Source organism: Rutilus rutilus (assembly GCF_951802725.1).
Source record: "Rutilus rutilus genome assembly, chromosome: 23".
Lineage (NCBI taxonomy): Eukaryota > Metazoa > Chordata > Actinopteri > Cypriniformes > Leuciscidae > Rutilus > Rutilus rutilus.
The window spans coordinates 23,538,277-23,565,173 of NC_140233.1; the positions used below are offsets into that span (position 1 = coordinate 23,538,277).

At 41.6% G+C, this 26,897-nt stretch overlaps 2 protein-coding genes and 2 long non-coding RNA genes across 4 annotated transcripts; 3 read left to right on the plus strand and 1 right to left on the minus strand.

Annotated features, from left to right (window-relative positions):
- Window positions 1-2,220: 2,220 nt before the first annotated feature.
- LOC311282551 (uncharacterized protein) lies at window positions 2,221-3,672 on the plus strand. Its single transcript, XM_084396368.1, has 2 exons — window positions 2,221-3,150; window positions 3,509-3,672. Exon 1 carries the CDS (start codon window positions 2,242-2,244, stop codon window positions 2,959-2,961), a length of 720 nt encoding a protein of 239 aa, XP_084252494.1. The 5' UTR covers window positions 2,221-2,241; the 3' UTR covers window positions 2,962-3,150; window positions 3,509-3,672.
- Window positions 3,673-13,953: 10,281 nt separating this feature from the next.
- Window positions 13,954-17,614, minus strand: LOC311282474 (piggyBac transposable element-derived protein 4-like). Its single transcript, XM_084396268.1, has 3 exons — window positions 17,144-17,614; window positions 15,838-15,915; window positions 13,954-15,635 (listed from the first exon to the last, which is right to left on the minus strand). The coding sequence occupies exons 1-3, from the start codon at window positions 17,299-17,301 to the stop codon at window positions 14,060-14,062; spliced, it is 1,812 nt and encodes a 603-aa protein (XP_084252394.1). The 5' UTR covers window positions 17,302-17,614; the 3' UTR covers window positions 13,954-14,059.
- Window positions 17,615-21,623: 4,009 nt separating this feature from the next.
- On the plus strand, window positions 21,624-22,064 carry LOC311282552. Its single transcript, XR_014625957.1, has 3 exons — window positions 21,624-21,684; window positions 21,786-21,908; window positions 22,010-22,064. It is a non-coding gene; the product is annotated as an uncharacterized lncRNA (long non-coding RNA).
- A 3,412-nt stretch (window positions 22,065-25,476) lies between these two features.
- Window positions 25,477-26,631, plus strand: LOC311282574. The gene is made up of 4 exons (XR_014625961.1): window positions 25,477-25,639; window positions 25,750-25,833; window positions 25,929-25,999; window positions 26,143-26,631. It is a non-coding gene; the product is annotated as an uncharacterized lncRNA (long non-coding RNA).
- Window positions 26,632-26,897: the final 266 nt, after the last annotated feature.

The window sequence follows — 26,897 nt, forward strand, 5'->3', positions numbered from 1 at the left end:
GTACAACACAATGGCAAGAACAGGATCGTCTTTAACTGTTCATTCCAACATCAGGGTCAGTCCTTGAACAGTCAGCTGCTTCCTGGTCCGATGCTGGGACCCTCCTTATTAGGTGTGCTCCTGAGGTTCCGACAACACACGGTGGCTGTGAGTGGGGACATAAAAGCTATGTTCCATCAGGTACGCTTATTGCCCGGGGACAAGCCAGTGTTGCGGTTTCTTTGGAGGAACATGTGCAGAGACCAGGAGCCTGAGATATATGAATGGCAGGTGCTTCCATTCGGAACTACCTGCAGCCCGTGTTGCGCCATCTACGCCCTCCAGCGCAGTGCCCAGAACCACCAGAACGACCAGGTCAGTCTGGTTAACATAGTTGAGAATTCCTTCTATGTTGATAATTGCCTGCATAGCACTTCGAACTCTGATGAAGCTAAGGAGGTAGTTGATGGACTTCGTCAACTACTGTCTGAGGGAGGCTTCGACTTAAGACAGTGGGCCTGCAACATACCCTCTGTCATCGAACATCTTCCCGCAGAAGCCCGGTCTGCTAACAGTGAACTGTGGTTGACCAAAGCCAGTACAGACCTACAAGAACCCACTCTGGGCCTACGGTGGGACTGTCTCAGTGACACCCTTGGTTATAATTTGCGATCAACCGAGCCTCTGGAACCTACCATGAGAAATGTGTACAAGACCTTGGCCAGCCAGTATGACCCGCTGGGTTATATCATCCCGTTTACCACCAGGGCCAAGGTTCTCATCCAAGATCTCTGGAAGCAGAATTTGGGCTGGGACGATCCAATAACACCTTTACAGCTAAGAGAGAAGTGGCTAACATGGATACAAGAGATTCCTAATCTGCTTCAGCTGCAATTTCCTCGATCTTATGCCCCAGCCTGTGCTGATTACCCTAGTGCCATCCGAGAACTCCACGTATTTTGCGACGCCTCAGAAAGAGCATACGGCTCAGTGGCCTATTTGCGTACTACAGATGATCAAGGACACATCCATGTCGCCTTTGTTCTGGCCAGATCCAGAGTGGCCCCCAGAAAATGCCTCTCCATGCCTCGTTTGGAACTGAGTGCAGCCCTGACTGGCGCCCAGTTAGCCAAAGTGATCCAGACTGAGTTGTCTCTTAATCTCCATACAGTCACCCTCTGGTCTGACTCAACAACCGTGCTGAACTGGCTCACCTCTGAGTCCTGTCGCTACAAGGTATTTGTAGGGACACGCATAGCCGAAATCCAGACCCTCACAGACACGGCTGAATGGCGGTACATTGATTCAGCTCACAACCCTGCCGATCACATCACAAGAGGCCTGACACTGAACCAGATAGCAAGACCCCATCAGTGGAGTTCAGGACCAGACTTCCTCCTTCAACCTTCTGACCAGTGGCCATCCACACCTGTCACTAAGGTAGAATCGGAGATCAGTGAGTTGAGGAAAACTGCATTCATCGGCACTGTCAAAGTCTCCAATAATTTACTTGTGGACCCCAATCAATTCCACACATGGCTAGAGCTTGTTGAGGCCACTGTCAGGTCCCTACACGGGGCGGCTGCTGCAGACAGCGACTCTTCACTGCAAGCTGATGACTATGTTGAAGCAGAGAAACTTATCTTGGCCCAAGTTCAACAGGACTCATTCCCACTGGAAGTCCAAGCTTTGAAGACTGGACAGCCGATTCCAGCTACCAGCCGTTTGGCATCCCTTGCACCAGAGTATGATAAGGACACAGGTCTCATCAGAGTAGGGGGACGGTTACGTAGAGCGAGTGACCTCGACCTTGATGCCATCCACCCGATACTGTTGGATCCTGGTCATTCTACAACGAAGCTGTTAATTAAAGAGACGGACCGCCGACTTCTGCATCCTGGTTCTGAAAGGGTGCTAGCGGAATTACGTCGCCAGTATTGGATACTCCGGGGCAGGGAAGCCGTCCGTAAGCATCAACGCAAATGCCAAGATTGTCAGTTCTGGCGAGCCAAGCCTGAAGTCCCCCAAATGGCCGATCTTCCATCCTGCCGGCTGCAACTTCACCAACCGCCGTTCTATTCTACTGGGGTAGATTGTTTCGGGCCACTTTCGGTCAAAGTTGGTCGTCGCCACGAAAAAAGATGGGGCATCCTTTATAAGTGCATGACAACACGATGTGTGCACCTTGACCTGTTGGAGCACCTTGACACTGATGCATTCCTGCTCTCTCTGCGTCGCTTTATAGCAAGACGAGGTAAGCCCATGGAATTGCTCTGCGACAACGGAACCAACTTTGTAGGAGGAGACCGGGAACTACGTGACACTTTTGATGTAATGGCACCCAAGCTTCAAGAGCTGCTTGCTCCACAGAAGATCAGATTCCGCTACAATCCACCTAATGCTCCTCATTTCGGAGGAACCTGGGAGCGTGAAGTCAAGTCTGTAAAGACTGCACTACGGGTCATTCTGCGAGAGCAAACGGTGCCAGAGCCAGTGCTGCAGACGTTGTTAACGGAGGTTGAGGGTATTCTAAATGCCAAGCCCCTCGGCTACGTATCTTCCGATGTTGCAGACGTCGACCCAGTGACTCCGAACCTACTCCTTATGGGCCGTCGTGATGCCTCCCTACCTCAAGTCTTTTTCGACTCTACCAACCTGCTCGGAAGACGCCGATGGAGACATAGCCAGGTGTTGGCGGATCATTTCTGGACTGCCTTCATCCGAGATTACCTCCCAAGTTTACAGGATCGGCAAAAGTGGAGAAAGGATGGCAAGGAGCTAACTGTGGGTCAAGTGGTTCTTATTGTTGATCCCCAACTTCCTCGTGCCCTCTGGCCTGTGGGCACAGTGACTGAGACGTTGGCTGGACCTGACAGGAAAGTTCGTACTGCTCGTGTCAGAGTTAATGAGAAATCCTACACTCGCCCAGTTGTTAGGTTGATTCCACTTCCTCACTTTGAGGAAGAGCCGCGGACACTGTAGACAGACTTTCTTGGTGTTTACAATTATCCTGTCAGATAATTGGGGGCGGCTGTGTACGAAAGCCTGTCCTAGGGACTAAAGTTGTTGGCCGCACGGACTGATTATAGTGTGACACGCAGGAAGACGATTTGGTGAATGTTCATCTCTGCACGCTTGTCTATGCTCTGTATAATGCGTTTATGCCTTGATGTAAGTACATCTGCATATGTATGTTTATTGAATGTATGTTATTGATGTCCCGCGATCGTTCTGCGGTTACCATCGGCGAGTTTTGAGCGCCGTAGCGGCCGTAATTTGCCGCGAGAGAAACACGCTAATCAGTATTAGCCTCGGCAGTATTCTAAACTGCGTCACCAATGTTGTTTACATTAATAATGTATCATTGCACTATTTATCATGACTATTTGCATTGATAGGGCTGTTATTAATGTTAAGAATGCAGACTTGAGTGTTTAATCATTGTTTATTGTATTGTTCGACTATCATGTCAGTGTGTCAATGATTCTCAGAATATGATAGTAATTATATTTCTTTATTGTTCCTTTAGACCATTAATACAGACATCATTGCCAAAGAATAACTGATCTAGATGACAACGCAAAGACTGTTCAATAAATCCATCTTTGTGAAGATCTGTTCTCCGACCCTTGATTCTCTAACCGGAATCCCGTCCATATTTGGCCGCCTCAATCAGCATATTATAAAGTTGTAGCACGCCTCCGCTACAGACACCAAAAACATAACAGTCAATGATAAACATTCACATTAAACCATGTTCTTGTGTGAGTTCTTAGTTGTTGTGAGAGGAAGTGAGGTTGTATGGGGAGGTCGAATGTTAATTAGCCAGCAGTGCCCTTTGTCTCATTAGACTAGGCCCCAACCAGTATATTCAGTCTTACACATGTAAAATGCTTTTTGAATGGTTGCTTTAATAGATTTATTGTACAAAAATAATACACACACACACACCCCAAAATGACTTCTAAAAATCATATGTCATTTAGTTTTTACTTCCAGCATGTGAAGGGTGAGCATGTTATAGGCCTGTTGCAGGACTTTCGTCCATTTGAAGACACTGCTTGAGTTTTCCGTTTTCCTGAAAAACACAGAGACAGATTTAATACAATCCTGCAACAGCAACACGCTACTTAAAATTCTTTCCCATCTTGAGAATATGAAAGCATCAAGAGATAAGAGAGATGCTTTATGCATATCAGATAAATGTAATGTATGTAATGTCCCTGAAAATGTTGAGCATATCATAATGAGGTGTAAAACATTGATTCAGAGAGGAATATTTTACAAGATAGAATGTATGAGCTTGAGCGAGAATAGAGTTTACTAGGGATTTTAGGGACAGGTGGAAAAATGAGGGAATGTAGTAAAAGCAGGGTTTCCCAGAGATCATTTTCAAGGACTTTTCCAAGACATTTAAAATGTCATTATATATACACACTATATAGATAACAGATTAATCAGATACTTGGTCCCTGACTAAATATTTTCTAGTCAACTATTAGTCGTTCATTAAAGCCATTAGTTGTTAAGTCAGGGGAGAAATACTAAACTATAATAACCACCTTTTACTAACCTTACTCACCTTATAATAACCACCTATAATAATAATGAGCTTTTAAAATAAATTAAATGCTCAAGTGTGCACATAAAGCTTGCTGCAGTGACACCGGCAAACATTGCATTAACTTTTCTAAGATCAGAATGTAAACAAAATTAATAACCTATAATATAATATAATATGTACTATAATATAACTGGCTTATCTTTAATTAATTAATTAATTAATTATTATTATTATTATTATTATTTTTAATGTAGGACACATAATAAATAAATATACAGCAAAATGAATCAGTTAGAAGAGAAACAATGTAAACACTATAGTACAGCCTTAACATCGAATAAAAACACAAACAAAACCGATACATTATATAATGAAGCCAGAGAAGATGCACACCGAAGACATGGACGACATGGAAGTTAAACAGTTTGTGCAGTAAGAGGTTCTCATTTAGCTTCCACACTCCGCACGTACACTTGGTTATGCGGCTAATAATAGCACGCATTTATCTAGGTAAACATTAGAGAAGTGGCCATGTAAAGTGACTAACGTCAGGCTACTTAGGTCTACATGTTTTAAAGTCATGTTTGAGGTTGCACATCACCTTTTTGCCAAAGTATTCCCACAAGTCGAATTTTCTGCTCAACATTACCGCATGAGCCAGCCGTGTTAAAGGAATTCCTTTAAAATCAATTGAAACGTATTGGAAAAGATGATTTCTGTCACTGCTGTGAACTGACCACCACACAGAATACGCTGATTTCACGCAGCCGCCATTTTGAAATCGAAAGTGAGGCTCCGGTGGGAAGAACCCCGGAAGTACAGATAAACAACAATGCCTTGGACTACCAACCTGAAGCTGCTGCCGCGATTTACACTATTGGAAGATAATATTCAATATAGGATATGTATATTGTTCATTCCTGCTTCATTTTTTACGCTCTGAATTATATATAAAAAAAATATTTTATTTATAAATAAATTTCACTGTATATAGTCTAAAGTATGAAAGAAATGTATGTACAGTTTTAGAATTGACACAACATCATTAAACACAACAATACGCCATCGCATTCACGACTCTCCTATGATTAAAGGCGACACTTCCGGTTTTCTTCCCACCGGAGCCTCGCTTTCGATTTCAAAATAACAGCTGCGTGAAATCAGCGTATATGAAGAATACCAAAAAACTTTAGGAGTCAGCTGTCCACGGCGGTCCTAAACCTGCCAAGGTACCAGCACAATAACACTCAACAAAATATTGTCTAATTAACGTTTACATTTACATTTATTCATTTAACAGATGCTTTTATCCAAAGCGACTTACAAATGAGAACAATAGAAACAGTTAAACTAACAGTAGGACAACAATATGCAAGTGCTATGACCCTTCCCAGTTTAATCTAACGCAGTAAAAAAAAAAATAATAATAATAATTTCCCCCTTAACATTATCGATAAAATCCCAGAAAATATAGAGATAATTTGTCAATATGAAAAATATGAATATTTTGAAGAATATTTTGGTCAATTTAGTCAGCTTTTTCATTGAACCAGAGAGAAACTTTGAGAGGAAGGATAATGTCTCCATTCTACACTAATAATAGTAGTAAGGCTTTCCTCTGTGTACACATATCCTTGCAAGTACAATTTTGCCTGTATTATTGGTGTCCCCTTCAAAAATTGCTCTTGAGAAATGTTATGTTTATTCCACCCCCCAACATTTAGATGAAATTTACGCCCCTGCATGTACGTCTCTGTCAGCGGTCGTGCTGCTGCTGCTCTCAGCCATTCACTGAACAGGGTAGAGACAGACCTCGCGCTCACAGGACAGTACTGGAGACATTTGGAAAGTTACTGAGGTTTGTCGGCAAAGTCTGATCTTACCTTTCAATATTCATATCCAATTGGGCTTACATACATACATACATACATACATACACACATTAACTCTCAGACAACATTGTTAGGCCAGTAGCCCTGCAGCGGAAACGCAACTTGATTTTGGGCTCCTGTGCAACCAAGGCTACTGGCCACACCCGTCATGTTGTTAGCCCTGGCTTGCACTAGCCTGACAGTGGAAAAGCGGCTATTGCTTTCTCTCTGACCTGCTGCAGTTTTTCTTGTTGATGGTCTTTCTCCCGCAGATCCCGCAGCTCCAGGCAACGATTCCTAAGTTCAGTGGTCAGTTCCTGCACACACGTCTGAGACTGGGAAAGAGTAACCTCATTACGCTGGAGTCTGTAACACACACAAACAGTTTGGGTAACAGTTGGTAGTGTAATGGGAATTTTAATTTTCACACTCTAGGTGTGCTCCTGATTTTTCAATATAATGATTAATGTGAACACTGTGAGACAAAGGGGGAGACAGCTGAAAAGGGAACCTCTGACCCCTTGGGATCAGAGGAAGTCCCATTTGGGACTTCTGAGTTTGTAGGAATAAACTCAGCAGGATTAGGTCACTAGCAGAGAAACCTTCCCTTCTATAGATAAGAGCCGGCCTGTAAGAGACCTTGGAAAAGATATAAAGGCTCCTCTGCCCTCCCTCCCTTCGTCGCACTTGTTCCACAGACTGTACTAATGACTTCTGTGTGGCAACTGGGCCTTCTTGCAAGAATAAAATACTTTTTTAATGATCATTTGAATTTCAGAGTGTCTCTTACGCAGTTGAAGATTGTTTAATGAAAAATTGCCACAACAATTTTGGTGTCAGAGTATTGGGATGAGTTTTCCTTGAGGGCTTTCCGGGTCTGATCAGTGGACGGTGGAGGGAAAACGCCCTGAAAGCAACAGGCTTCAGTCTCACCTCGAAAGATATTGAGAGAAGGAGAACCAGCCGCTTCAGACCCGGGGAGGACTTCCAGAGGGAACTCAAAAAAAGAACCCGAGTGGCGACGAGTCTGGTAAGAGACAGTAAATTCATTTACTTTTGGGGATTTGAAAAGAATTTTTGTTTTTAAGAAATTATTTTGAAAAGAATTTTTGAAAAGAAAATGTTGTGATGGACCATAATGGCTGTATTTGAAAACTGAAACTAAAGCTGTGGTACGAGGGAAAAGGCTTTTAAGTAGGGGACGGAAATTGAGACCACAAAAGGTCAAGATATTGTCCGGACCGAAGCCAGTACTCGTTATAGAAGATTAATTCAAGGCTGAAATAATTGATCAAGGGAAGGAAGTTTTTTAAAAGGGCAGGAAATTGAGACCTAACAGGTCGAGGAATTTCCAGGCCGAAACTGAATTCCAGAGAAAGATATTGAGAGTAAGCAGAAATTAATTTCAACCCTTCTGACTTTGGGTGAAAAGTTAAAGCGCGCTGAGAAAGCCACAGGCAGCAGTGAAAGAAACAAAACAGCCATCATGGGAGCATCCAACAGTAAATGTTGCACACCAGTGTACTGTGCAATGAAGGAAACTATGGGGAAAAGGGCATGTTAGACATAGGAAAGTTGTGCCTGTGCAAAACATGTGTGTAAAAAACTGTGAAGCAATGGTTGAATGTTGGTTTGAATGAAAAGCAGAGTGAAGTATGTGAAAAGTCTGTGCCCAGGGCACCTGAAAGTGTGTGCGTGAAGTAAATGTGGGAATGAGGGAAAAAAGAAATCATGTGAAACAGCAGAGATAAGTGGGACAGAGAAAATAATGATAACATTAAGTTGAACCATTTGATAGAGGAATACTGTTTCCAACCAGTGCTAATGAAATTCATGGCATTTAGTACAAATTTTATACTTTATGAAGAGTCCTGAAACAAACAGTGAGACAGAAGAGAGCAAACGCTGTAAGCAGCTGTGCTCTGAAGCTTTGACTTCAAAGAAATGTGAAGTTAAAAAAGAAAATATGTTGAATGATTTTATAGTTTATGAAAATGAATGTGCTGCCATTGATAATGATAAAGATTATGATTTGGCTATTGTGATTGAATCCGCCACTGGTGGACTGTAAAAGAATACAGAGAACTGCTTATCAGTGGCTCTGTTTACATTCCTGATCGGGACACACCGCTGCAAGGGTGTGCAGTAAGTTGGAGCTGTTTACAAGCTCAATGATCAAACTATAGGCAAAGAGAGTGTTTTAATTATGGTCAGCGGGGCCATTTAGCCTGTAATTGTAAATGGACACTCAGAAAAGAAAGTGATAACGTGAAAGTGGCGTGTATTAATGTGGGTTTGAAAGTAGATCAGTGTTTAAATGACGATATTAAAGTTTTCGTCTGAGAAAGAACTAAGAATGTGAACGCAGTGCTAAAGTAAGTGAAAAGAACGTGCAAGTAAATAAGGGAGAAAAGAAAGTTAAAGGAAAGTTGATAGATGGAAGTCGTAAGAAGATTGAAGGTTAAAAGAAGGTTGAAAGATTTAAGTCTTAAGGGAATCCTTTTGAAGGAAAGAGCTAGTGAATTGATGAATACAGGATAAATGTAAAATATGTAGAAATGCATCTGATTAAACAAACAGTTTGTTAATGTTTTGAACGTGGAGGAATAGTTGACCATGAAAGAACTAGGAGCTGATGTTTTGCTTTCAAAAGATAAGCTTGTGATTGGCTGAAACGGCCAGTGCGACAGAGACACGATCTGAGTGGAAATTTGTAATGTCTAAATTCCCTGATGTGGGCAAAAGACAAATATAAAAATTATGTTTATTTGAAAACGCATGTAATTTCTGGCAAAGATGCCTAACACTGGAGTAGAGTTAAAAGATGGTAGATAAAGTTTGATTTTAGAAGTTTATGAGAGTGCACTGTACCAGTCTTGAATGCCTCAGAGTCTCTCTCATTCAATGTCAGCTAAAGGCTGTTATCTGAGCCTGTGTAAAGCACAGTGTTTCAGTTGAAAAATCATAGACATGGAGATGTTAAAAGAAATAATGTTACAGGATTTTATATTTAGAGGGCATATGTTTTAAAAGTAAAACTGAATGACTTTAAAGAAGTCTTAAACAATAGAAGTGACGTTTTTGACTAGTTTAATTCAGGGCCAGTAACTTCTTTGTCTGATCTTAGCTTCCACCATGATACAGGGCCGATGGCTCCGGCTACAGATGTAACAGTACACTGAATAGATGAATGTGATTAAAGTTCACTGAGATTTTGCTGATTTGAAGATGTTTAATGGATTTTAGAGATTAAATACTGCTGTTAGTAACCTGTCTCCCTGTGTTAACACTATTAGGCAAGTCCGGGTGAGGTGACTCTTGAATGTGACTTTCCTGAGCTCCAGAAAACAGCTGAGTTCTGTTGAAGAAAACTGATTGCGTGATGATGAAAAAAAGAAAATGAAAATAACCGCGATGACCAGTATGCATGAGGTGTATATCCGATGACGGGTAAAATTCTCCAAAGGCTTTAAAAGGATGGACGCCCAAAGCAGGATTGCATCGCTGCTGGGCGCTTTGCCAAATAGAGAAGGCAGGTGTTTTTATATGTGAGAAAGGTATGAGAGTTGAACGCTGAAAGACTGCACTAGCCACCAGCATCAGCAGGTCACTGAGAGGGGAGATGCTGTGCCGACGAGTCATGGCAGTCTGACCCGCAAAATGTGAGTTCCTCTATACCACTCACCAGAAAACCGCGTTTCCATCACTGCAATGATGCCAGGGGACACACCCTGATGGAGATTATAGATAAAAAGCTGATGGGAATGGGCTTTCAAGAGCCAGCTGAGACCATGAGGTGATTGTCATTATTTGTTGTGGAGACAGTAACAAAACTTAATTTATGCCAGGAACACGATGCTGGTTGCCTTATGGGCAAGGGGAAAATTATAGAAGTGTTGATATTGAAATAATATGCCTGTAAGATAGTTTTAACTCCTGAAGGTCGTTAGACATGGTGGTGGCTAAAGATGAAGACAGCTTTTGTAGATTCAAGAAAAGTCTGGATAAAGGTTAATGGTCAAAGGTTATTGTAATGAATTTATTATTATGTTTTGTCTAAATTACAGTCTTAGGAGGCTGTTGAAAAGATTATTTGTGAATAGTGAGAGAGACTGCTTGAGTGGAGGAAGGGTACTCTGTCTGTCTTTCTGTTATCGGCCTGCTAAAGCAAGCTGAAGCAAAATAATGATAATGAACCAAAACAACCCAGCTGACTTTTCTAAGAGAAAATGAATAATGAACAGACGTGCTTTGAAACTGGTTAAGAGACCATGTAAAATTAGATAAAAGCTACAGGAAAATGAGAAGTTTAAAATCTTATTATAAACGTTAATCTTTTTAGAAAAAGATGTGAATATGAAAATATGAGTGATTTATAGTCAGGTATGTGTGTGTGTGTTTGAGGGTGAATGGACTAGGTCTGGGTAAGTGTTAGGTTATGGGAGCTATTCTGTCTGAATAGTGTCAATGTATGTGTCATTAACCTCTGGAACGAGAGTTTTATCATTACAGATGGGTTAAGGCAAATGACAAATTTGAAAGAAATTTGGTCATCAAGCTCTGTAGATTATTGTGAACAAAGGGAGGAGAATGTTGTTTGACTGATACTGACCAAGTCTGTACACCACGACCTGACCTGATAGAAACAATTGATGACTTTGACATTGGAAAATGTTTGTAGATGACTGACTTAAGAGACCAAATAACAGGCCTGAAAAGCAGTGAGACTCAGGGCCAGTGCCCTTCAAATTATTAGATAAGAAGATGAGATTGTGGCTTACATAATGTTTTGTTTCAGAGGCAGAGTAAGATGTCTGGGGGGAAATTTGGTTGAAGGACAACGTTTGGGTTAGAAAACTTTGTTTACCCAAACACTATTATGTTAAATTGATGCATGAGCATCATGCATCAAAAGGGGGGATGGTAACAATTGCCATACCAAGGGGTTCAAATTTGCTGAATGCAATCAAACAGGTGGGACGATAAATGTTGGGAGGACACTGGGTTTAACTGGGTAAAAGCCCTGCAAGAAGTCGTTCTTCTCCCTAACAAAATTGCTGTCTGTAAGTGTGCTAAAAACAAGGACTGTTTCAACAGGGAACGCCAGGGCAGATGCGGCAGCGAAGGCCGCGGCAGCACAGCAGACAAAAGAAACTACGTACTTTACTATCTGACAATAACCTCGACATTTGTTTTTCTTTACAGAGCATGCAGACTTTTGATACAGGGCAGAATGTGCCCATAATGGCTATGGATGAATTTGGCTAACTATTCTGGCCTGGGTTATTAGTGTGGCAGAAAGTAACAGTGCCACACCTTGCGCAGCGCATAACTTAAAATTTTCCTTTTGCAGAATGTCACGATGGATTGTGTCAAACAGAACTGATTCTGTTCCAAATGTATAAATATTGTTTTGTTGACATGAGCAAAGTTGATTCCACAGGTCACACCAAAAGGGACGACCGGCTAGACAAGCGGTCACTAACAAAATAGCTAGGGTCTGCATTCACAGGTGACAGCAGACAGGAAATGGTTGATTCCAGTGGAGGTGCAGTCGGGATCTGAGGGAAAATCCTGTAAGGATCGGAAAAATGTTCGGAGAGGGTGACATCTGGATCCACGCCTCTCACCTTAGACTACACCAACCAACCTCAGCAACCCCACGCACCGACGCGGAGGGCAGTGAGGGATCAAGGACGTGCTAGTTTAAGTTTAGCAGAATAATTTGTTTTGTGACGGTTGTTGATGATGTATTGAGATAAATCTAATGATTTGAAATGTGAAATGACAGCCTATCCCAAGGATGAACAAAAATTAGGCAGATGATACAAGTAACAGAATAATTTGTAACATGTGGTAGATGGGAGTGTTTTTCTTTATTTTCTTATTTTTTCCTATTTCCTTATTGTCTTATTTTCGTATGTTTCATTTTTAAGGACGATGATGTGTAAAGAGGGTTAAAAACAGTAGCCATCCGTGTTACGAGGTGGCGTACAAGGACAGAGTTTGAAATGAGGGACTTTTATCTTACTTTTATCTTTTCCTAATGATGTTTTTCTTTCTAAATATAATCTATTCTATTTCTTGTTTATATTGAGGTGACTGAGGGTCCGACCTTGTGTTGGGGGTGCGATAACAGTGCTTATCCACCTAGCCCGGCTTTATATAAACCTTTACTTGCTTGCTATAAAATTAAGGGCCAGAACAGCCTAAGCTTATTTCATTTTAATCTTTTTCTGTTCCTGCAAGTTTAAGAAGAGTGATCAGTTGTAGTATTAGTATGATGTGTTTTGATTGATCAGTTATCAATGAATGATAAAAAGGGGGGATTGTAATGGGAATTTTCATTTTCACACTCTAGGTGTGCTCCTGATTTTTCAATATAATGATTAATGTGAACACTGTGAGACAAAGGGGGAGACAGCTGAAAAGGGAACCTCTGACCCCTTGGGATCAGAGGAAGTCCCATTTGGGACTTCTGAGTTTGTAGGAATAAACTCAGCAGGATTAGGTCACTAGCAGAGAAACCTTCCCTTCTATAGATAAGAGCCGGCCTGTAAGAGACCTTGGAAAAGATATAAAGGCTCCTCTGCCCTCCCTCCCTTCGTCGCACTTGTTCCACAGACTGTACTAATGACTTCTGTGTGGCAACTGGGCCTTCTTGCAAGAATAAAATACTTTTTTAATGATCATTTGAATTTCAGAGTGTCTCTTACGCAGTTGAAGATTGTTTAATGAAAAATTGCCACAACAGTAGTTTGTTAATGTTGTGGAGTTTAATGGCAATCAATTCAGACATTTGTAAAAACGGTTTCATTGCATTTGGACGGTGAAAATAGAGGTTGGAAAAGGTTTGCATTTGCAAGACATTAACAGGCCATCGACTGAAAAAAAATTGCCACTTCAAACACTTGCAGTGTAGATCTGGGTTAAGGACTGGTCAAAGCTAGGGATGATCATTTCTTTCCCGGCGCTCGTAAAAAGATCATTAACTGTTAACTGACAAGATTTTGTTAAATTAGAATAAATTAAGACAGAATGTGTCTGTGACCCATTAAAAATAACAAAATTTGTTTTCCAGGGGTTTAGCAGTGGGCAGTGGTGACTGAAGGCGGTGACAGTAGTTCTGATGTCCCATTTTTATGGAAGTCACAACGGCTCGTGAAAAAGCACAGCTACTTTATACAGGCTATGTGCATTTGTCTGTGGATTGACACAGATTGGTTTTAAAACTTATATGGTAGTTGCATAGCCCCTAGACCTCTGTTATCATGAAAAAAGCCAGAAAATGTCAGTTTTGACAATATGGGACCATTAAAAGCCAGTTGTGCTCGCGCCATGGCGGATTCGCTATTTAGATGGCAGAATCTGCAAGCGGAAAAACTGAACACGTCTCCAGAGAGCAAACAGATCTGCTTGTGCGCGAGGTTAAAGCACGCAAGCAGACCATCAACGGGAAAAGCCGGATTCCGCCATATCTTTATGTACAAAGTAATAAAAAGTAAAAATAAAAATAATTCTCCACACATTTTTTATTTTCATATGTAGTTTATTTACAAAAATAGTGTACAGTTTCCTCAAATTAAAATAAAATAAAGGGTGTGTAATTGAAGGCACATTGTTGTGCACCCAGGTTTGAACACACTCAATCATTGTTGTGCCATTCCTGGAAACAGTTCCTGTTCAACTGAAGACACAAATGAACGTCACATGCCTGGCATTTCCATGGTGTTTGTTGCTTCTTGCCACGCACTGCTTTGCAATGCACACATATGCGGCGACCAACAGTGGCAATTCTTCTGACATTGGAGGTCAGCTCAGCTCCTGGAACCGGCACATGGTCATTACTGGTCTGTTCTGGATCTGCTTTCTCAGACACACCACAGAGCTCTGCAACAAGCTCTTCCATAAACGCCTTGTGCGTCATGTTGCCGTGTAGCTCCTTGTGCAATATGAAAGCGTTGGTGGCAGCAACGTCCAAGAAGTGTAGAAAGACTTTTCTGTACCACTTCATGGTGTTGTGCTGTGCAGTGTAGTACTGCAACAGCTGGTCGGACGGGTCAACACTTGTCATGTGCTGGTTGTAAGCGCTCACAGGCGCAGGACATGGAAGAGACTTTGTCCTCCGTGTCTCTTGTGCTTTCACTTGTCGTTGCACACGGTCTCCTGTATAGGCAGCATGGATGGTGGAACAAACAGACACCTCTTGTTTGTCCATCCACTTCACACACACAAGAGGCCCATCCCGAATCCACCGGATGGATCCCCTGCTGGACTTTTTGGTCAATGGATTAGATGTGCTCCGTGGGAAGTCCTTCCTATAGTCTCTGTAAGTCCCACAAGCACCAAACTTCATAGCTAACAAGTCTGTTAAGAGCTTTGGACTTGTATAGAAATCGTCCATGTACACATGATACCCAGAGCCCAAAACTTTCTTGTCCAGAAGAGACATCACAGCATCATAAGAAAGCCCACGGCCTGTGGGAAAGATGTTCTTGCCCGTGTACACAGAGAGGTCCACAGTATAGCCATTCGACGAGTCCGCCAGGACAAAAAACTTGAAGCCCAGCTTTGCTGGCTCGGCTTTCATGAATCTTCTCATTCCTGCATTTGCTCTGCATGCCACCAGTCTTTCCTTAACAGCTAAATTTCTTCTGGGATGATAAAAGGTTTTGCAAGCAAGACGGATGGTGTCCATGAGGGGTCTGACCCTGAAGAGCTGGTCATGTTCAGCTGTTCCCCTCTTTTTGTCATTTTCCTGGTCTGCCTCTGGGTGACTTATGTGCAAATTCCATGAAATGGTGCGGTATCGGTCCCTAGACATGACTGTGGCGGGAAAGGGCACAGAGAAGAGACTGTCCTGCCGCCAGTAGTCAGCGATGGAGCTCATCTTCACGAAGGCCATGTAGAAAACGAGTCCAATGTAGCGGTACAGCTCGCCAACACTGACATCTGTCCAACTGTATTTGCGACCCTTTGCGAGTGCCCTGGCAGCCTGAGCGTTTGTGTTGTGGCACAGATTTGACACGGCGCTCTCTGAGAAAAACAGTTTGAAAAGACTCATAGGAGAGTGCGAGTCAGCAAGACTCGACTGCGGCCCAGGTTCCCGAGCCGGCAGGAATCTCAGAGACTTTGGAGCCACATCGACATCAGTCTCTTCCCTCCATGACAGAGTCTTGGCTCTCTTTAAAACAGGAATCTGGTCACTGTCATTCTCACATCTGTGGGGGGAGAAAACAAAAGTGAGCATGATGACAAAAGGATCACAACATTATCAATTACTAATACTGATATATTGCCCACTCATTAAAAAGCTATTTACACATTCATCCATGCACTTATACTTTGCATAGATACATTTTGATTACATGTACTGTGAAATAATACGTCACTTGTAAAATGAAGGGGTAAACGTGCACTTACACATTAAGATTCACAACCGCGTTGAAAACTGAACGATGTTTGTGTCCTGTGTGAGGTCCACGTGAAGGAACCACATTCCTAAGAAAAGAAAAGGTACAAGCACAAATATTAGTAAACCATTAGCTTATGTTGTCCAAGGTGGCAAACCAGTGGACACATAAGTGATAGACCCTCTTCACATTTCCGGGTTTCTCAGAAGAGAAAATCATCCAAGTTGGGTAAAATTCTAATGTGTTGAATGAGACTACATTGCATATGTATTTTGTTTTAATTTGCTCAAATACCAATAGAAAAACTTCACAATAGTGTTTTCACAACTTTCAAAAAGAGTAAAAGAAATATATAGAGCTTAATGACAGCAGTCGAGGAGAAAGATGTTAATCTCACTGTCACTCACACAGCCGCAGTATTAGAAACACCCTATTTTTTTGTAAATTGATGCAACGATGATATATTACCATGTATAGTTATAAATCACTGCTGCATACATTTAAATAGTAATGATAATAATAATAATAATAAATAATAATATACACTCTGCAGGATTCACAATGCTGATCACCATTAAAACTAGTCATCACAGTCTGTGAAAGAGAGAGAGAGAGATTGAGAGCGAGATAGACATTAAGCAACAGAGCTTAACTGTGTTCTCCAACATCTGCTGAGGTTTAAATGTTTTGAATGTGTAATTATTAATTAATTACAGTATTATTATTATTATTATTATATACACTCTGCAGGATTCACGATGCTGATCACCATTACAACTAGTCATCACAGTCTGTGAAAAGGGTCCATTGATAATTAATGGATATACGGTCGCGCGCTTTATGGCTGTTGATGGGGCATTGACACGATGCCCCATCGACAGGATACCCCATCGACAGCCATAAAGCGCGCGACTGTATATCCATTAATTATCAATGGACCCTTTTCACAGACTGTGATGACTAGTTGTAATGGTGATCAGCATCGTGAATCCTGCAGAGTGTATATAATAATAATAATAATAATACTGTAATTAATTAATAATTACACATTCAAAACATTTAAACCTCAGCAGATGTTGGAGAACACAGTTAAGCTCTGTTGCTTAATGTCTATCTCGCTCTCAATCTCTCTCTCCACATTAGAGTATAACATGTATACACTTGTTTCGTAAAACATTTAACGTTAGATGTTCTAAAAGTCCACAGGACAACACATTTCACTCAGAATATCACAAACTGGTAGATACCGTCTGGTCATATTGGTTTGAAACAGTTATATGCGACTATAATGACTAAAATAAGAATAAACGGCTTACTCTTCAGAAGATGTGTCCAGCGCTGGCTCAAACTGATCCTCAAACTGCGAGCCTTCATCATCAACGTCTTCATCATCTTCTGACTCTGAGGAACAAGTCGATTCTTCCTCACTGTCTATGATCATCCGAAGAGCTTCCTCGTGTGCGTGACGTGCCATCTTCAGGAAAAGTCAATAAAGCCAAACATAAGTTTGCCGCAGGTTTTATCCTGTTGATCGGGGGCGTTTCCCACATTTACGTCATTACCGTGTGAAAAGACGCGCTCTGCCGGTGGGCGTGGCCAGACCGGCGCTAAACAGGAACAGGAAAACCCCCTTCAACTTTGTAATTTGGCTTAACTTTCTTTATTTCTGGATTGTAGATGTTTCTTCCCTCTTTCGTTGGCCGTCTTGGTGAGCGCCTTCTTTGAGGACAGATTTAACTGGTTCGGGAATGTTAATCTTCAGCTCACGGTGGATCTTCTTCTTCTTCTTTTGATATTTGCAGCAGACTAGACGCTACAATGGCGTATTGCTGCCCTCCTCAGTTCATTTGAAGAATTAATAGATTTAACAGATTATATCCTTATATACAGTCCAGTCCAGTGCAAAAAGTTGATGACAAATCTTGTTGTCTCATATTCCTTAGTACAGAGTAATGATTTTAATAAACAACTAAACAACAGTTCTGAGTACATGAGATTTATTTCTGTACGATGATATAAACAGTCCATTAGAGCATGTTTCTACTTCTCCACATATGCATCTGCCATATGGATGTTTTCCAACCATTGCCAGCCCATAATTCAATGCACACCTCATTCCTAAACCTGTATTTATGGAATGATTCACTGTTGACTGAATTGAAAAATAATGTCTGCCTTTATTCCATTTTCCCATTCTGTTTGCCATATTTTCATTAGTTCTTGCTGAATAATATATTTACAATCAACCCTTCCATACATCAATTCAAATTTCATAGTAATATGCTCAGACTCTTCTTCAGCTTTAATTAGTATAATACATGCAAAATCAGACAAATCAGATTTATTAATGGAAGTATATTTATTATAACACAGATTGAAAGAGGCTGGAATAGTTATGTATTTTGTTGGGTACCAGCACATGTTGGGGTATCTGGTAAAGAAGTTGCTGATAAACTAGCAAAAAAAAAAAAAAAAAGAAAAAAAAAAAAAGACACACTAGACAAGAGAGACGTTGATGTTAAAGTACCTGTGGGGAAAAAAGAGGCAAAACAGAATAAATGGGACAGTAGAAACACAGTGACAGGGAAATGGTGTTATAGTATTACACCATTTGAAAGTGTATGTCATGTGCTTTTTTATATGTAGTAAATATAATATATATTGTGATACATTATTTAATTACTTAGAATTAAGAAATAGGATTTTTTAGGAAAAGGCAGGACATACAGCTATACAGAGCACTAATTAAATTCATATGACATGAGTCTAAGGTCTAGAACATATTAGGCTTGTTCGACTTCAACCGGCGCTGCACAGACCGATCGGTTTATGACATCAAAGTACCGCGAGAGCAATTCAAAAGCATAAGGAGCAGTCTACTTTCTATTCGCTCTCGCGGTACTTTGATGTCATTCACCGATCGGTCTGTGCAGCGCCGGTTCAAGTCGAACAAGCCTATTGTGTGTGGCTGGAATGAGCATTAATCCCAGGTGAAATTTCGGACTCATGAATAATGTTAAATTGTCATTCAGTGGTGATAATGGTCCTAAGGCGTTAATTGCCATTAAACCATGAAGAAGAAGCAGAACTTCCCCACAAGTTTCAGGATCATTATCCTCACTCTCTCGTTCACATTTTGGTAAAGGTGTGGCTTGGTTTTTCCCCATCTTGCCTCATTTTAAAAGCAGCAACGGGATTCCTGGAGAAATTTTATTTAATATCAAGCTTACCCAATGATATACGAAGTAAACGAGACCGTTGGACATCAACCTCAGTTTGGAGTCATAAAAAAAGTAATTTTATAAGTGACAGAAATTTACAGAAACAATTATTTTTATTTTGCAAAAAGTAGGCTAACAGCTGTAAGGTCAGCTGACTGAATTGAAGAAGTCTCTGAATGGGTTTATGTATAACAAGTCAAGTAAAAAACAACAACGACAACTGTTAGAGTAGTGATGAACTGGGTATTTATTGAAAGCTCATCTCAGAGGGCTGGTTTGCCCTTCTCCGTGTTTTCATTGGTCAGATTTGGGCTGCTAAAGAGACTCATCCGCCAATTGAAAGCTTCTAAATTTGAATCCCTTTCCATCGCCGAACCGCCAGTAACTTGACTGCACCACGTCACGACGCACGCACCTCTTTGTCTGACTTTCCCACTCATGAGGTGTCATGACAGATCACAATCATGCCAGCAAAGTACTTTAAATGGACAATTGTAATTATGCAATTTTCTTACATAATATTGTGCACATTAAACTACACAAATAAAGTCCCTCGTGATTCAGTTTGAGTCCCTGATTTTGGCAAGAACCCCTTTTATGTGTTAGAACCAGTTTGACCTAAGAGTAAAATGGACATCGGATCAGGATTCCTACTTTACATTTCAAAATTCCACTTTTCCAAACCTCTCTGTAGATTTTCAGACCATAATTTAACACAAATGATTCATACAGCATTATTCAGCATATACAGTCACTTTCTTCCATCTGTTTTCTCGAAGTAATAACATGTAGCCTACAGTATACATATACATTATAACATATAACTGTTACCTATATACACCTCTGACACATCAGTTTGATACTGTAAATGTGGTTTAATGTTTCACAGTCACCAAAAAAGCAAAGTACAATCCGATTTTAGATGAGATGCGTTGCTGGTTTGAGTGACATTTAAGTATTTTATTTTAGCGAAGTTCAAAAGAGAGTCGCTTTGAAAAAAATGCGCCATGAATTCAGTCGTTTAATTCTATATTGTAGAAAACTAAACAGGAGCAATAGAAGCTCCGTAATTACTCAAATCAAACCTCCATACTGCATAAGTTCTGCCTGAAAGTGGTTAGGCTACTAATTAAGAGGTGACAGAATAAATAACTTAAAACATACTCCTTTTCAAAATGTGTGTGGCTCTTAAAAGAGCCGTTGGGTTTGAGTAGTTTCTCCTGGTTTCAGGTGTTTATCCGCCGAAGCCGTACAGGGTGCGTCCCTGTCTCTTCAGCGCGTACACAACATCCATGGCAGTGACGGTCTTTCTCTTGGCGTGCTCGGTGTAGGTGACGGCATCGCAGATCACATTCTCCAGAAACACCTTCAACACTCCGCGGGTCTCCTCGTAGATCAGACCGGAGATGCGCTTAACGACACCGCGGCGAGCCAGGCGACGAATGGCGGGTTTGGTGATTCCCTGGATGTTATCGCGCAAAACTGTGTTTGTGCGGGTACGGCCGCTGACTCAAGGCTCTGGGTTAACAACAGACGGCGATCACAGTCTGTGCCTGACCGTGAGCTCACCGCACACTGTCAGACTGCACTGCAAACCAGAGCCTCGGACCTTCACTTACAACCATGTGGCTGACATGAACACAGGCCAGGTGAGACAGGGCTACAGAATCATCCACTGCTCTTTGTGTCTCTCAGGAGGAGGTGTTCTCCAGCGTGGCTAAAAACATTGTGATACAACGGCACCATTTTTGCCTAGTGAGTTCCTGTTGTAAAAATGTTAAAGCCTAGTCGATTCATGACATTGTATTTGTTTTTCAGTGGACAGACGGGCTCAAGACCTTCACCGTGCTGAGATCTTGTGTCAGTTTGCAAAATCCCCAATGTTAAATTAAAACTCTCAGTGTTTATATGAGTCCACACTCAGGGTGTTAAGTAACACTGAAGCAGTGTTAAAGTTAATGAGATAATTATGTGATTAATTGAGTCTTGATTGAGCATTATTGAAGACACCTGATATTAACAAGCAGAATACCATTATGGTGTTGCGTGATCATCAGTGTTTGCTTTAGTTGGGCTGTTGACCCTTAAAGCATTAACTTTAGATTTTGTTTGGTTGCTGTACCTGAGTTATGACAGCCAGATGAACAGCTAGCATCAAAGCTCCATCAGGAAAGGACGAACTTTGCCCAACCAGCACATTGGTAAGCACAAGAGGCCATCAAATGTTTTCTGCATGTACTAGATTGGCTTTGATTAATCTCTGCTCCCCTTGCTTCACCAGGTCTCTCCTTCACCCCAAAGGAAGTGGGGGAGCATGAGGTCAGCGTGAGGAAGAGTGGGAAACATGTGAATAACAGCCCTTTTAAGATTATGGTAGGACCAACTGAACTCGAACTTGCATGATTTGTCTATGCATAATTTCAAATTCAAACCTGGTGTAATACACCTAATTTAATTCATTTCCACACTGTCTTGATTCAAAGGATATGGAGGTCTTGGATTGTCCATCGAGGGTCCAAGTAAAGTGGATATTAATTGTGAGGATGTGGAAGATGGAACATGTAAAATGACATATTGCCCGACTGAACCAGGCAACTATATCATCAACATCAAGTTCACAGACAAACATATACCAGGTTACTTTTTCAGTGTTTCTTTACAGTGATATGCTCATGTAGGCTGGCAGTCCATTACGGCAGAGATTAGTAACATTTTGTTTGCTCTCACCACTCCGTAGGAAGTCCTTTTACAGTGAAGATAACAGGAGAAGGAAGGATGAAGGAGAGTATAACAAGGAAAAGGCAAGCTGCCTCTATTGCTTCAGTGGGCAGCGCATGTGACCTAAACCTTAAAATTCCAGGTAAAAACAAATACAGATAAAGGAGATTGTGTGAGTTAGAATACAATTAACTGTGACAGTATTAGCCAAGGTGTCTGAAATCTGATTTATTTTTTACTTAGGAAATTGGTTTCAGATGATGTCAGCACAGGAGCGCTTAACTCGTACCTTCACACGTACAGAACGCACCGAAATCAGCAAGTCACATGGTGGTGAGACTAAGCGGGAAGTACACGTAGAGGAGAGCACAGAGCTTGGCTGCGACCCTTTCAGAGATGTATTTGGATCCTTCCTGGGAAGAGAAAGACTGGGAAGCTTTGGTACAGTTCGGCAAGAGGGTAAATCTTTATTATGCTGTACTACCCCCCCACCACCACCACCATCAAAAAAACGCCACCGCCTATAGGTCTTGTTTCATCGTTTCCTTTACTTGTTTTCCCCTTGTCCAGGTGACACAGGGATCCAGGGAATGACAGCCCAGGTGACCAGTCCTGGTGGAAATGTAACAGATGCAGAGATTGTTGATAGCGGGAACAGTACCTACAGAGTCCGCTTCGTACCTGTCGAAATGGGTTCTCACACTGTCAATGTCAAATACAGGGGTGAGCATGTCCCTGGAAGCCCCTTCCAGTTTACAGTCAGGCCTCTCGGAGAAGGAGGTTCCCACAAGGTCCGGGCTGGAGGCACAGGCCTAGAGAGAGCTGTTGCAAAAGTTCCTGGTATGTTTTAAACAAAATGTTTTCTTCTTATTTTTGTAATGATAGAGATGTACGTACTTTTTTATTTTTTATTTTTTATTTACTGCATCTCTTTTTTCATTACCCTCTGATAGCTGAATTCAGTATTTGGACAAGAGAGGCTGGAGCAGGCGGTCTGTCTATTGCTATAGAGGGGCCAAGCAAGGCTGAAATCTCCTTTGAAGACAGAAAAGATGGATCCTGTGGTGTTATTGTCATGATTCTGCCATCTAGTCCTTGTCGTTCTTATTCTTGAAGGCAGGGTCATGACAGACCTATGTTTTGTGTGCAAGCACATGGCCTTTTGTTTGGGCCATGTGCTTGTGTTGTCCCCCTTGTTATCCTCGTTTTGTCATTATTGCTTTACCTGTGTCACCTGTTTTATCATTAGTCTCTCTATTTAATTCCCTTGTGTTTGCTGTCTTGGGCCGGTTCATTGTGATTCTCAGTGTGTGTGTATCCTGTGATACATTACAAGACAGCGTTCTTCACAAGGTACTCACGGGAAGGTCTACACACAGGTAAAGTCCTGGGCCCGTATCCCTAAAGAATTTTTGTGCAAAAAGTGGCTCCTAGCGGCCAAATTCTAATAAAATTCTCAGAGTCAAGACGTTTTCTTAGAATTTCCCCTAAAAGTGACACGAAAATCCCAGTTAATATAAAAGCTATTCCTCAAGATTCCTAGCGCTTAAAAGGGCTCTTAAGGCGAGATCTGCTAAGAGCAGGGAAGAGGACTTTTAGGAGTTCCCCTAAGCAGCTACACAAAATGGCCAACAGAGGAGGCAGGAGAGATGTCCTGCAAACACTGGATGACAGGGAATTATTGAGACGCTACAGATTGGATTGTGCAGGAATCATGTTTGTGGTGGATCTCCTTAGAGATGCAATTACTTCACCAACTCGACGCCACAACGCTATTACACCGGAGAAAAAAGTAATCACAACCCTGAGGTATTTGGCAACAGGGAAAATGCAACAATGCAGCAGTGATGACTTGGATCTGTCCCAATCCTCCGTCAGCAGAGTCATCACCCAAACACTGACAGCTTTGTCACAACCTAATATTGTGACACAATTTGTTTCATTCCCGCTGGATGCCCGCACTTTACACACACATAAAAGGGCATTTATGGACATTGCAGGATTCCCTGGCGTTGTGGGTGTAATTGATGTAACACATGTGAGAATAATTGCGCCATCAGAGGACGAGGCTGTCTTTGTTAACAGGAAGAATTTCCACAGCATCAATGTGCAAATAGTGTTCAATGCGGCCTGTAAGATTTTGGACATTGTGGCTAAATGGCCAGGCTCCACACATGATGCGAGAATGCTCTCCGAGAGTGGCATCAGACAGCTTTTTGAGAGACGCTATGTGCCAGCTAATTGCCACTTGTTAGGGGACAGTGGCTACCCATGCAAACCATGGCTCCTTACACCTTACCTCCAGCCACGCCAAGGGCCCCAACTAAACTATAACAGGTAAGCCAAACAATACAAAAATCATGGAAATAAAATGCAAGCAATATGTTAGAGCATCCAAGTAGTGCAATATTTCCATCAAATAGTTAAAGGTCTGTATTCTATTGTAGGGCCCACAAGACAACAAGAGCGGTGGTGGAGCGTGGCATAGGCCAGCTTAAGAGGCGCTTTCATGTTCTCCACGGAGAGGTGCGGCTGAGGCCTGAAAAAGTCATTATAGCCTATGCAATATTACACAATATTTGCAAGGTTAGACAGATTGCAGAACCTCTGGAGGATGGCGATGAGGATGAAGACAACGATGAGGATGGTGGTGAAGAAGATATTCACGTTCCACAGGGGAACCTAGCCCAGAGTGGACTGCCTTACAGGGCAAACTTCACAAATTTACATTTCAGGCAAGCTGTAGCCCCATGTCATTTGAGAACTTGTGATGGTATTAATAACTACCACAGTTTTACTGCACATCACCTGCAATTGTTAAATGCAAGACACAGAACACAATCTGTAAATGGTTTATTTTTTAGGTGTTCAATTTTAAGGCGGTAGTACTCCTCCTGAAGGGAAAGGACTTTTTTTTGTTGTTCAAACACATCAATTGTGAGTTGCAATCTTCTCTCCTGCAGGGATGCTGACGGAGCAGGTGCTGCGGATGGGAATGGTGTTTGATCCGCCGGGCTATCCTGAGTAGCAGCTGCAGATGTTTCAGGCGGCAATCTTGTCGGCAAACTTGATGGGCCCGGTTCTTGTGATGGCTCCATGCTACAGAAATACATAGGCCTAGTTTAATTATTGTTTTGATTAAATTAATTTAATACAATGAGCATGGATAACACATGAAATGGCTTCTGCAATGAATAAACACTGTTGATATGATGAATAACCTGTGTCCTACCTTTTGCTGCATTTCAAGGGCCTGCATCAATAGCCGCGTTTCCACTTTTGGGCCAGGGCCGGGCCGTGCTAGTGCGTGCCAGGGCCAGTCGCGTTTCCACTGTCACTTCCGGGGCTTGATCGGGGCTTACTCGGGGCCAATGGCCAGGATTTCTGGCCCGTCGAATACCTTGGGCCAGCTCGGGCTAGAGGCGTGGTCAAGGTAAAAGGCGAAGTTTATCGGTGTTAGGGAAAGTTATAGTCTGCGGCAAGATGGACATTTCACTTTTTTATATCGCGAAAAATAAACTCTGCTCGAAATGGAGAATCGCCTGTACTGGTCTGTCGAAGATACCAAAGCTCTTCTGAGCATTTGGGCAGAAGAAAGGGTACAACGTCAATTTGACGGCGTGTGCAGAAACGAGGACGTTATAAAATACATCGTTGCTGAACTTGCTAAGCTAAGCATTCAGCGAACAACGCTTCAAGTTCGGGAAAAATTTAACAAGTTGCGGGCGCAGTACAAAGCGATTAAAACGCACAATGGACAAAGCGGTGCCCAGAGAAGGAACTTTCCATGGTTCGACTTGATGGACGGCGTGCTGGGTCACCGTCCCTCTGTTAGTGGAGAGACAAGTCGGGACACTATGGCAGCCGCGGACGGTGAGTTAATACATGCTATCTTCCTAAAATCTAAGTTTTCGAACTTCCTAAGAAAACAAATAAAATATTGCATAAGTGGCTCATATGCGTGTTTGTGTTTTGTGTGCTAGAATCGTCATCCCAGAGTGCTTTATTTGACTCAGAAGTGGAGCAGGGACCGTCTACTACACTTCCACTGCTAACGTCGACACCCGGTATGCAAAAAAAAATATATACAAAATACACCACAGAAGTATTAACTTTAGTTTCTTGTCAGTATGTAATTATTCTAAATGTATGTTTATTACAGAGAGACATGACAGCCCTGAAGATCTATAATAAGAGGAGGATCACATCACATTTCACAAAGGACTAGACCAGGTATGTTTGCGTTTAATGTACCTGCTAAATAAATATATGTAACAAACTTTACAGTTTGGAATGCTGTATGTGCTATACCACAATCTATAATCTATCAGAAGACATCCCAAATATCCTGCTAATTTTTGTGTCTGCTTTTACAGAGAGTCGCAAACGCAAAGCTGCAAATTTGGCATCAAGGGAGTTTTTGCAGTGTATGCGGGACATAACACAGCAACAGATGGAAGAAGAGCGGGAGCTGAGAAGAGAAGAAATGAAGAGAGAAATGATGATGAGACGAGAGGAATTGGACTATGATGCACAACTCAGACGGGAGGAGATGTCACAAAGACAGAAAGAATCTGAGTCTTTTGCATCAGTCTTCAGTAATTTGGCCGCAGCCCTCCTCCAGCGGAAGTAGATGGACAAAACATCTATCTTTCTGTTTGCCTTAATGCCTTAAAAGTTTGTGTAAATAGTAGGTCGCTACTTAAAATCACCTGCCGTTTCGTTTGTGTGCACATTTGTAATAGTACTTCTCAAAAGCACCTGTTTTGTTTCATTTGTATGTGTATGTATGCACATTTGTATGCACATTTTATAAGCACCTTTGTATTTTTGCACTCTGATGTGGACTTAATATATAAATAAAGTAATAGCTGTGTTATTATAACTGAGGCAAATGGAAATCATGCTTATTAAGGGGCACATTATCAAAAGCAAAATACACAATCTTATAGTAAAATATTATACACATATTATAAGGCATATATGTAAAATGAATGTTACTTGAATACATTCTTTATTAGTAATTCATTGTTGGTTCATGTTAGTTCACACTGCATATATGTTAGCAAAAACTTTCTTATGAAAACCTATTGTAAAAGTTACCTACATGATAATAAACTAAAATATAAAG